Below are 11,859 nucleotides of genomic sequence, written 5' to 3' on the forward strand. Positions count from 1 at the left end.
TAACAGGGAACATAAATAAATAATAGGGAACATAAATAAATAATAGGGAATATAAATAAATAATAGGGAATATAAATAAATAATAGGGAAAATAAATAATAATTGGGAAAATAAATAATAATTGGGAAAATAAATAAATAATAGGGAAAATAAATAATAAATAATAGGGAAAATAATAAAAAATAAAAGGGAAAATAATAAATAATAGGGAAAATAATAAAAAATAATAGGGAAAATAATAATAAATAATAGGAAAATAATAATAAATAATAGGAAAATAATAATAAATAATAGGGAAAATAATAATAAATAATAGGAAAAATAATAAATAATAGGAAAAATAATAATAAATAATAGGAAAAATAATAATAAATAATAGGGAAAATAAATAAATAATAATAGGGAAAATAATAATAAATAATAGGGAAAATAATAATAAATAATTGAAAAAATAAATAAATAACAAAAAATAATAATAATAGGAAAATAATAATAAATAATAGAAAAAATAATAATAAATATCGGGGAAAATAAATAAATATCGGGGAAAATAAATAAATAATGGGGAAAATAAATAAATAATGGGGAAAATAATAATAAATAATGGGGAAAATAATAATAAATAATGGTCAAAATAATAATAAATAATGGGGAATATAAATAAATAATGGGGAAAATAATAATAAATAATAGGGAAAATAAATAAATAATAGGGAAAATAATAATAAATAATAGGGAAAATAATAATAAATAAATAACGGAAAATAATAAATAATAGGGAAAATAATAAATAATAGGGAAAATAATAAATAATAGGGAAAATAATAAATAATAATAGGGAAAATAATAAAAAATAATAGGAAAATAATAAAAAATAATAGGAAAATAAATAAATAACAGGGATATAAATAAATAACAGGGATATAAATAAATAACAGGGAAAATAATAATAAATAACAGGGAAAATAATAATAAATAATAGGGAAAATAATAATAAATAATAGGGAAAAAAATAAAAAAAAATACTAGGGAAAAAAAATAAAAAAAATACTAGGGAAAAAAAATTAATGGAAAATTAAATATAAAAAGGGGGGAAAAAATAAATAAAATAAAAAGGGGGGGGGAAATAAATAAATAAATAAAGGGGGAAAATAAATAAATAAATAAAGGGGGGGAAATAAATAAATAAAGAGGGGGAAATAAATAAATAAATAAAGGGGGAATAAATAAATAAATAAAGGGGGGAATAAATAAATAAATAAAGGGGGGGAATAAATGAATAAATAAAGGGGGGAATAAATAAATAAATAAACGGGGGGAATAAATAAATAAATAAAGGGGGGAATAAATAAATAAATAAAGGGGGAATAAATAAATAAATAAACGGGGGAATAAATAAATAAATAAACGGGGGAATAAATAAATAAATAAACGGGGGGAATAAATAAATAAATAAACGGGGGGGGGGAATAAATAGATAAATAAACGGGGGGACCACATAACAATGGTCACATTAATGACCAACTGCCAGCAATTTTTATACTGCTTTAAGTAGAGAAAATTCAGTGATGTTTCCAATAGAAAGCTCAAAGGCCTTCTAGGCTCAGTGACATCAGCGAGTTCACATGCTCACTCCTTCCTGAGCTCCCAGGGGAGCAGCTCTCTCTCTCCCCAACACCAGGGCTGCCGTGTGGCCATGGTGGGTCACTGACCCCAAGGTACAGGCTGTCCCATGGCCCTGCACTGCACTGTCCCTTATGATGGACAGGGCTTCTCCCCAAAATGGCCTTCAGGACCTCACTGTAGACAGGACAAGTGCCCACACCGTGGGAGCTCCCCATCCTGCAGGAGCTCCCCATCACGCAGTGAGACAGCCACAGCCACGTGTAGGTGGATGACAGCTGTGCAGCCTGTTGAGTCACTGCCCATCCTGCCCCACTTTGCATGGCAGAGTTCGTGCCTGAGCTCGTGCATCTGGGTGAGCTTGGGCACCACCAGCATGGAGATGACCAAGGATGAAGGCTTTGCTTTTCCCACAGACAAAGGCAGCAGGAGAAACCAGAGCACTTGTGCTCACCTGGTTGGAGAGAAGACCTCTTTGGGACTAGTGGATGGTGAGCACAGCTACAGCAAACTGTTCCTTGCAGCTTGGTTTCATCTTTCTGCTGCTAACTGAAACTGCAGGGTCGGTTTGTAGAAGTGCATGTGCGGCAACGTGGCTGTGTTCTCTGCCTCATAAGAGTCTTTGTAACAGCTTAACTTGCTGTGCTGCCAGTGCAAACACTAGGTGCCCCATCACAGAGGGCCAATGGGTCAACACTCCCAGCCCCAAATGATCAGTCTGGCTCCAGGCTGAGTTCCTGCAGAACCAACACTCACTTGGATGACTCATTCCCCTACTGGTTTCTCACCCTCAGTGGACACAAACATGATTATCAAGAAGTCTCTCCTGGAAGGAAATTACCCTGCTGTGATAGTTTCCACTGCATCGTTTCCATCAGACACCAAAGCCCACTGCTACCCTGAACCCCCAGGGGGCTCTTTGCTCCCTTCCCCTGTGCCTTTTTCCATTCTGCACATCTCTGTGATTATTATGAGGTGAATGCAAAGTATGTAAGCCTCCACAAAAGTGGAGCGGTGTGAGTGGGTTTCATCTTCATGACCTTCTATTGGCCCCAAGGGCACCCAAGTTTTGAGCAGGTGGGGCACCCTGTGTGCTCTCTTATGAACAAACCATCGACGTCAGCCTGGCACCAAAGAAGTGTTACTGCTGGTCAGGTCCTGAGGGTCAGTGGGCAGTGAGGCAGCTCCCCATTGAGGGAAGCAACCCATCTCTGGGTCTTTTGGGGCTTACAGCTGCCTCTCCCTCATCCAATTCTGCCAGAGCAGGATCTAACAAGTGAAGCCCTGCCACTCACAGGAGCCCCAGTGCCATGGTGGAGTCCCCTGCCATCACAGCCACCTCCTGCTGCGCTGCTGCCCCATGCAACGAACCCATCCCAAGGATCCCCTGGCGGCAGCCACCTCCATCTGAGGAGGGTGGCAGACGCTCTCCACCCTAGGGAGTGCCTAGGGGCACTTCTTCACAGTGCAGTGATGGAGCACTGGCACAGGCTGCACAGAGAGGTGGTGAACACTCCTTCTCTGGAGAGGTTCAAGACCCACCTGGACGCCTACCTATCCTACCTGGGCTAGGGAGCTTTGGCAGGGGTTTTGGACTCGATGACCTCTAGAGGTCCCTCCCAACCCCTACAATTCTGCGGTCTATCTTTCAAAACGAGCAGATATGAGGTTCTCTCTCATAAGGAGGAGGTGCTATAGAAGCCTTTAAGTACGTGCGAGCTGTCAGTGCAGGTAACGCTGTGTGCCTGACCACAGCCCCTCCGGCCCTGCTCCTGCTATCCTCCCGCTGGGACCTGCTGTGATTTTGTCGCTTTACACCCGCAGGTAACTTCACCGCTTTGTTCTCTTGCTCTCCACGCTCAGGGACCCGCCATGATGGGGAGGAGGTGGAAGAAGCTCGGTGCCTGGCTTCTCTGAGCCACCACAAATACTGCTGCACACGGTCCTGTACTGCTGCTGGTGGCTGGAAACTAAGCTATTCTCACTGTCATCCCACTGGATGTTGGCCACCATGGTGCTGCTGTGACACCCGCTTTGTCCCCAGCCTCTGTCTCACATTGCTTCCTCTGAGCTCCCTGCTCATGGCTGGAAAAAAAAAAACAGCCCAGCCTTGTTCTTGCTCCCACCTCCCAGCTTCCCAGCTTGCCTCAGTCTGTGGTGAGCACACCGCTGTGCCATGACCCCGTACCTCCAGCCCCAGCCTGCTCCTGCTCCTTCAGGTGCAGTGAGATGCTCTGCTACTGCAACCACCACCTCTGATCCACCTTAAGCACTTTCAGCGGCTGGAGAATGTGCTAGCTTATCGCACAGCATCTCATTGAGGAAGCTTACTGTTTACCCATTCTTTATCTGTGCTGCCTGGTCTGCTTTCACACTCGGCCAGTTTCCTCCCTCCTCCCGCAGTCTGTGAGCTCCTGGCCAGCAACATTTGCCAGCCCTGAGCTGCAGGGCACGTCACTGGGAACTGCATCGGGATCACACCTCCAGCCAGTGTCAGCCAGAGCCCTTCAAGCTGCAGGGCACGCTGGTGGTTTGCCTGTGCTGTGCTTCAGCATGGAGGCTGTGCTGGCAGTGCACACCACAGCTAACCTAAAGCAACCTGGGCATCAGCCACACCTCAGAGATGTGGTGAGCTTAACAGTGTGGCAGCTGCACCCCGGAGGAGGGTGTTCCCCTGCTGCTACTTACTGAGGTTCTGAGAGGTTTTCCTTGGGTCACATCAGCAAGCAGTAAGCTCTGTTGAGAAACCCAAACTGGAGCATACAATAACCTCATGAAAGCCCTGTGCAGGAGTCAGGTTAACGTCTGTTGGTGTCCAGGGTGCTTGTCTAGCCCCCCAGCATTTGAGGTATTTATGCATTTATCAGTTAGCAGAGCTGCAGCCTAATTGTGGAGGCAGTGCCCTCATCATCTGAGCACAAGCTCTGCGTTGTTCTCGGGGGCAACTTCCTGCTTAACTGGAGCTCTGCGGTCACAGTGTTGTCCTGCACCTCTGGGGATTTCACCAGACCCCCCCACCACCACTTCACTCTCCCATTAGAATGATAAAATCTTGCTTTAAAACTAAAAAGTTATATTCTCCCCAATGTGCGCACAGAAATTCCTCAACACGCACAGTATCAGCGATTCAGGGAAAGCCCTGTGTGCAGGATACAGCTCTGTGTAGGATGCAGCCTGATAAAAGCTGGTTTTTATCAGCTCTTCACAAAACCAGCACTGATGTGAAACATCTGGCAGTCAGTGTGACAGGCTCAGGACCTACGTCTTATGTCTCATGGGTTTCCCAGGGTGTCTGCCCTGAGAAGGAAACTCTTAAGCCCTTATTTGCAACTCCTTGTTGTGCACCAGTGCTTCTTCTTTCGGGTAAGTTGTTCTGCTTTACATGTGCAGACTTATACTGTCTTCCAGAATGAATAGGTTTAACATTTGCTCAATCCCTCCTTCCCTGCAGGGAGGATGAGAGCAGCATGCCTCACTCCCTCCCTTTGGGTTTCTTCATGCCTTCAGGACACAGGACTCAGATTCTGCTCTGTTTTTCCTCAGGTCAGAGCAGGAGCAGCAGGTCCTGGGTCAGGACACCCATTAGAAGAGTTTCTTCTCTTGGGTTATGCATACTTAGTGCTGGTTGCGTCAGTCCCCACCTATCTCAAAACCAAGTTTGAATCAGTTTGCTTCATCTGCCCAAGCTGGCTTAAAGAATTAGTGCTGACATTATCACAGGTTCTCCTGCTATCTATGTGTTCTCTTCTGAGTGCCATTCCTCCCTTCCATTCAACAGCCTCTTTTTAATAGAGGCTGCCCACAGTGTCCTACTGGAAGTACTCCCTGAGATACTTACTCATGAATTGAATGACCATAAACAGAGCTTGAGGTAGGGATGCATCCCAATTACAGGTTGCCTGAGAAAGCCAGCCTTGTAGTCTCAAATTCACATTCATAACAGAGTAAATATTTCCTTAAATGCCCATTTTATAGGAATCATGTATCTATGGAGAGGTAGGAGGGTCTTACCATTTTTCCCTTTCAGGTCTCAGAACATCACCTGCCATCCACAGATCAGGATGATGAATGAGTCCAACAGCTGCAGTTTCATGGACGTAGATGTGAATCCCCATGTTCGTCTCACTGAATTTGCTCTATATATCCTCATTTTCATTTTTGGAGCAATTTTTAATGCCCTTGCCCTGTGGGTGTTCTTCTGCAAAATAAAGAAGTGGACAGAAACCAGGGTGTACGCAATCAATCTGGTCTTTGCCGATTTCTTTGTCATCTGCATCTTGCCTTTCATGGCATATTTCATCTGGAAAAATTCAGTCCGAGATGAACTCTGCAAGTTTATAGAGGCAATGTATTTCATCAACATGGTGGTGAGCATCTACATCATTTCATTTATCTCCATCGATCGATACATTGGCATAAAGCACCCCCTGAAAGCCAGGGCCTTCAGGTCTCCATCCAAAGCTGCTCTTCTCTGTGGGCTTCTGTGGCTCACCGTCACCATCGGAGCCATCTTACAGCTACAGCAGAGAGGTGCTCATTTCTGCTTTCAGAACGACACCAGCACACCCCCTGCTCTGATTCTGCTTTCCACTTTCTTTATTCTCACTCTTCCATTAGCCATCTTGACCTTTTGCTCTGTAGAGATCATCAGGAACCTTAAGAGACAGCTGAAGATGAGCTCACCGGAGGAGAAGTCAATCCAGAAAGCTCTTTACATCATTTATGCCAATCTGATTGTGTTTCTGGTGTGTTTTCTGCCGTCTCACCTCATGCTCTTTGCCTGGTTTGTAATGATGCACACCGAAACTACCTGTTCCCTGACTCACTTTATTAATAACTTCTCCTCCATGACGCGGTGCATTGCTACATCCAACTGCTGCCTGGACTGCATCTGCTACTACTTTGTGACCAAGGAGTTCCAGGAAGCCATCCTGCTGCCCAAATCCAGCACTGCCAGAACAACGCAAACCCATTCCTCGCAGACACAAGTTTGCTGAAGAAAAGAAACATTAAACAAAAAGAAACTGCAAGGAAACCAACAAACGTCACGAGAAGATAGGCCGCTGTTACCGGGATAACCATCCCCTTTCACTCCAAGAAGAGCTTTGTTATGTTTATTGTTGTTAAGCTATAATTTCTACTCTAGGTTTCTATTTAGCTGATGAACTGTTTTACATAGAGATGTAAAAGTGAGTCTGCAAAGGCAGACTGTTAACATAGTTCCCTTCCCCTCCGTGCATTACGGAAACACAGGTGACCCGTGTATGTCACCCTGTTTTATTTCATGTTGCAACTAAAGTCAACTCAACCTAAAGCACAAAAGGCAACAACAACAACAACAAAAATATACTGTGCTTTATCTCATGGTGTATTTCAGATTGCTTGCATTAAAACAATCTGATGGTGTCAGGCTGGACCCCAGGTTTGTGCAGGCTCAGGGTAGCATTGCACAGCTGGGCACAGCTGCATCTGGGTTTCCACAGCCTATCCACACTGTCACCTCTCATATTTCCATGGGTAAAATGCATTTGTGCTATGAGTCAGCAGCCTAGAAAAGCCAGTGGGGAGAACGGGGAGGGGGATGATCCCCTGTGTGCTGCTCTTGGCTGCCTAGGAAAGGGCTTTTTTCTTTCTAAATACTGACAAATCTCAGTGACTGCTGCCAAGCACTGCCTTGAGAGAGCACAACACCAGGAACTGGTGTGAGGGTGCTCTGCTCTGTCCAAAGCCCTCCCTGCCTGTTTGCACAATTTCTCCCCACCCCGACACCCACAGAACAACCTTTTCTGTGCCAATGTCTCTTACCTGTCTGTGGCTGGCCATGACTGCCATTACCAGTGGGGCCTTTCCCATCACATCGATGAGCTGTGCTAAGAAGCACCATGCAGAGGACAAGCGGGCCCATCACATCTGCCCCCATCTTGCCCCACATCTCTGGGCCCACCTTTGCAGGTGCACAGGTTCTGATGTGCCTCCCAGGTTAAGCCGCTGCCCCTCCCTGTGCTTGCTCTGCAACCACACCCGAGGCTGCTTCGATGCTGGGCTCCCAGAGGGTCCTTTTCTGCTGCCAAATGGGCAATTTGCAACCATTGTGGGTTTTGCTTCAGAAAGGATTTGTTTTCAAACCACTGAAAATATTAAATTTTAATTGCTTGTTTGTGTGCGCGGAAACGGAGGGAGAGCGGGTTGGGTGCAAAAACAGATGGTGGTGAAGCACTGAGCTGATGGGAGAGGAACAACAGAGGGCACCAGAGGCTCGACCATCCTGAAGAGGAGGTGGTAAAAGAAGCACTTTTGGGGAACAAGAGTTCATTGCTTGTGCTTCAGCGCTCCTGAGCTGTCAGCAGCTCCTGGGCAGCTGTGCCCAGCGCAGCATTGCCACGCTCAGCATCACCCTGCAGCACCCCCAGCCCTGGCATCTCCTGAGCCACTGTGACCTGCCCGAGGACCTGACCCGAGGACGGCCCTACAGGGAGCAGGTAACTTTAATTCTCCTTGCTCAGACGTGTGGCAGTGTGCTCTGTATCCTGAGCTCGTCCAGAGAGCACTGCCCAGGGCTCTCCACTTGGTAGCAGCGGTACAGAGGTGCCTCAGTCTCCTCTTGCCTGCACAGATGTGCTTTGCTGCTTGGCAGCCATGTGTGCTATCTGGGGAGGTCTCCATCTCACACTGTGGCCACGTACCACTCCTCTCCACACACATTCTGCAAGGGGACACCCTACTCTAAGCATGCTGGTGTGGGACAAGGGGATTGCTGTGGGCTCAGCACTCACATGGGGCATTCCTTGGGCTTTGCATGCAGGGAGCAGCTTTTGCACTGTGGGATGGTGATGGTAGGCTGGCAGGGAGCGTTTGTAGGGTGGATGGTAGCACTGTGCAGCCAAGGACCTGGGTTGCTTGAAGCTCACAGGAGCCAGGATGTTGGCTATGTGTCAGCCCTTCTATAAATTCCATTCTGAAAGTTATGGTGTCCCCGTATCTCTGTAATGCCATCCCAACTCTGGCACTGAGCAGGTGCTGAGATTTTTTCTGGCATTGCCAGATCCAGCTCCCAGTCTCAGACACTAAAAACTGTTCATGAAGTTCATGCAGTCAGACTGTTTCTCCACAGTTTAGATATTTAGGCTTAAAAGGCAGTGACTTATAAGGCAATGAATCTATAACAGATGACGGGAATCGGAGTGTTTTCTTTTCTTGCTCCTTTTTAACTGCAGAATGAGTCTGACTCACCCTCTGTGGTGTCTTTGCTGCTAGTGGATGATAGCAGATGCCCTGAAATATTTACAGATGTACCAGGAGATAGGCTTAGAAAATACAAATCTTGGATTTGTATTTTCTAGTCTAGCAGCATTTTGGCTTCCGATGTTGAAGGCTGAGATCAGACAGGTGTGCTCATTTTCCCCTCCTGGTGCCAAGCAATAAATCTTCAGCAGCCCACAGGACGAGCAGCAGTGCCCAGGGCCATCCTGCCCATGGCACACACCATGCTCCAGCCTGCAGCTGTGGTCCAGGAGTAAAGCCACCAGAGCTGTCCCATGATTGGAAGGACATTGCATGGGTCCGTGGGACCCAACAAACCCATGGGATGGCTTTGGTAGTAAAACAAGGAGGAATGGTGCCCAGATCTGCTCTGAGCTGTCCAAAGGTAAAAGAGCCAACGGGTCTCCAATTACCACAGAAGTGGCAGAGATAAGGGACTAAAACATCATCATCCTGCTTTGGAGACCCTTTGCTGCTACCAAAACTGTGGCTATAGGGAAGACAAGCCAGGCCCACAGTCAGATGGGTTGTGACCCCAGAATCGTTGCAGGAGGGGTTTGCTTCTGTTTTTTTTGTTCGTTTGTTTTTTGTTTTTGTTTTTTATCTGCTACGAAGGGCCACTGAGCCCATGCAGCTCTACATCACAAAAAACCCAACTGCTGTGCTCATGCGGGGTCCCAGGAGGGCTATGTCTCACCTTGTCCCACCCACAGCCCTGACTCATGTGGTGCAGAAGAGCATGGCTGAGGGCTCTGCCACAGGACCTGGCCCAGAGGACTTGACCCTGAGCTTGGTCTCTTACCTGTACCCTTTTCTTGCAGAGGCTGCCCATCATGAAGAACTGCACTGAAATCAGCAGTGCGTTGCAGGATGCTGTTGTGCTATTTCAGCTGATCGTCTACATCCCAGTCCTCATTTCTGGGGTCCTGCTGAACACCATCGCCTTCTGGGTCTTCTGCTGCAAACTCAAGAGGTGGACTGAGACCCGGGTGTACATGATCAACCTCATGGTTGCAGACTGTTCCCTGCTCATCTCCCTGCCTTTCCTGATATACTTTACCAAGAACAAACATCCCATAGACAATCTGTGTTTTGCCATAGAGATGATTTATTTTACAAACAGTCCTATGAGTATCTTCATCATCATGCTGATTGCCATCGATCGATACATTGCAATCAAGTTCCCTCTGAAAGCAAAAACTCTTCGATCCCCACTGAAATCAGCCTGTATCTGTGGGTTTCTTTGGATAATGCAAATCGCTTCTTCCTTCTTCAACCCATCGTTTGGAAAAGGAAAGGAACAATTTTGCTTTCAGAAACATTCTACTGAGCCTACATATTTAACGTTATTCTACATTTGCTTTCGGTATGTTATTCCCCTAGGGGTTATAGTTTTTTGTTCGATACAAGTCATCAGATGTCTCAAAAAGAAGATGGCCAGCAGCCTCCATGAGACAAAGCTAATCCGGAAAGCAGTCTACATTGTTTCTGTGAATTTGTGTGTGTTTGTCTTATGTTTTTCACCGGTCTACATCGCACTGCTCCTGCGGCTCGCAGCAGAGATTGCTGGAGCTTGTCACCTGCTCTCAAAAGTGAGAGTTTCTATTCAGGTCCTTTCCTGCTTAGCCAACTCCAACTGCTGTCTTGATGCATTCTGCTATTACTTTGCAGCCAAGGAATGTCAGGAATTTTCCTCTCTGCTCCCCACTTGTATATCAATGAGGTCTAAGATGAACCAAAGCCAAGAGTCACAGCAGCCCACAGATCAAGTCATAACATAAGAAAAGGATGGTGCATTAGATATTAAGACCAAACTGCTGCAGAAGTTTTCAGGCAGAGCGAATGGGACCATTGCAGCAGTTGCAATCACTCTGGGTTTGGGCATTTCTGTAGAAAGGGGCTTGATAGTAACTTGAATTTTGTCCCGCTGCCCTCACAATTGAATGCAGCTCAGATTATTGCATTCGATATCAGAGGTTTTTCCTCATCAAGCAGGAGATCCACATGGTACGGAGGAGAATAGCGATAAGGCCATTGTTCTGACCACGCACTTAGTTGTACACATCATGCTGCTTCACATAAGAAACTGAGCACCTTTACAGCTATGTATAAAGCTACTTCTACTCCTGAAATTTCTGGTCATTAAAAAAAAGGAAAAAGCCACCCCAGTACAATGCCAAGCCCAATGCATCTGTGTTGCTTGCATCGAAGGATTTGCCTGTACAGTGATAGTTTCCTGCCAGGCTATAAAATCTCAGTGCCTGCAGCTATCACCAGGATGCTGGCTCCCTTTCAGCCTGACTGGCCTGATCCTTCTTCCTGCCCTTGTGGATGGGCATCATATTAGCTAACCTCCAGTCAACTGCAGGACTGCTGATAAAGTGCTGATATTGGGTTGGTGAGCACTTCTGGCAGCTTATTCTGTACCTTAGTCCACAAACGTCCGATCTTTTGGCTTTCCTGGGCTGCACTGTGTGAAGAGGAATTGTCTTGAGCCACATATACATAGGTTGCACCAAAAGTAATGTCTCTTATTTATTTCCATGGAAACTACAACAGCTACAAAGAGCTCAGTAACACTACTTGATAGAGCAAATTCTCAGCTACAAAACACTGTCTTTCATCATAGCCTTCAGCGTCAGCCATGCATTTTCACCAGCAGTGAACAGGAGCCTCTATGCCACACTCCTCAAAACATCTGCACCAACAGAAGTGCTCCACTGTCACTATTGCTACTGCTGAAACACATCACCCATCCCTCACTGTGCTCACATCCACTGTTTGGTCCCCAGAAACATTCAGCAAGCATCGCTGGGTAACAGTGGGTGCCATTTCTTTCTGCATGGAGGAATTCAAGGACATACCTTTACCAGTTCATCAGAATGCCCCTCTGCCACCACAGTGACAAAACATAACAGGACATTGGTGGGAAGGTTCAGTTGCCATCCCACCAACATCCGTTCTGACAGCGTGGGA

The 11,859-nt window shown here is 45.8% G+C and overlaps 2 protein-coding genes across 2 annotated transcripts; both read left to right on the forward strand.

The window, feature by feature from the left end:
• The first annotated feature begins 3,374 nt into the window (after nucleotides 1-3,374).
• On the forward strand, nucleotides 3,375-7,012 carry LOC136056066 (G-protein coupled receptor 35-like). Its single transcript, XM_065748057.1, has 2 exons — nucleotides 3,375-3,447; nucleotides 5,651-7,012. The coding sequence occupies exon 2, from the start codon at nucleotides 5,685-5,687 to the stop codon at nucleotides 6,618-6,620; it is 936 nt and encodes a 311-aa protein (XP_065604129.1). The 5' UTR covers nucleotides 3,375-3,447; nucleotides 5,651-5,684; the 3' UTR covers nucleotides 6,621-7,012.
• A 2,704-nt stretch (nucleotides 7,013-9,716) lies between these two features.
• On the forward strand, nucleotides 9,717-11,544 carry LOC136056145 (G-protein coupled receptor 35-like). The gene has a single exon (XM_065748161.1). The coding sequence runs from the start codon at nucleotides 9,717-9,719 to the stop codon at nucleotides 10,662-10,664; it is 948 nt and encodes a 315-aa protein (XP_065604233.1). The 3' UTR covers nucleotides 10,665-11,544.
• Nucleotides 11,545-11,859: the final 315 nt, after the last annotated feature.

The sequence above is a fragment of the Cyrtonyx montezumae genome, unplaced genomic scaffold (genome assembly GCF_038088225.1).
Source record: "Cyrtonyx montezumae isolate F1298 unplaced genomic scaffold, pur_monq_1.0 scaffold_5, whole genome shotgun sequence".
Lineage (NCBI taxonomy): Eukaryota > Metazoa > Chordata > Aves > Galliformes > Odontophoridae > Cyrtonyx > Cyrtonyx montezumae.

What these genes read in the sequence shown, in the direction of transcription:
- LOC136056066 (XM_065748057.1), top strand. Translation starts at nt 5,685, where the DNA reads ATGATGAATGAGTCCAACAGCTGCAGTTTCATGGACGTAGATGTGAAT.
- LOC136056145 (XM_065748161.1), top strand. Translation starts at nt 9,717, where the DNA reads ATGAAGAACTGCACTGAAATCAGCAGTGCGTTGCAGGATGCTGTTGTG.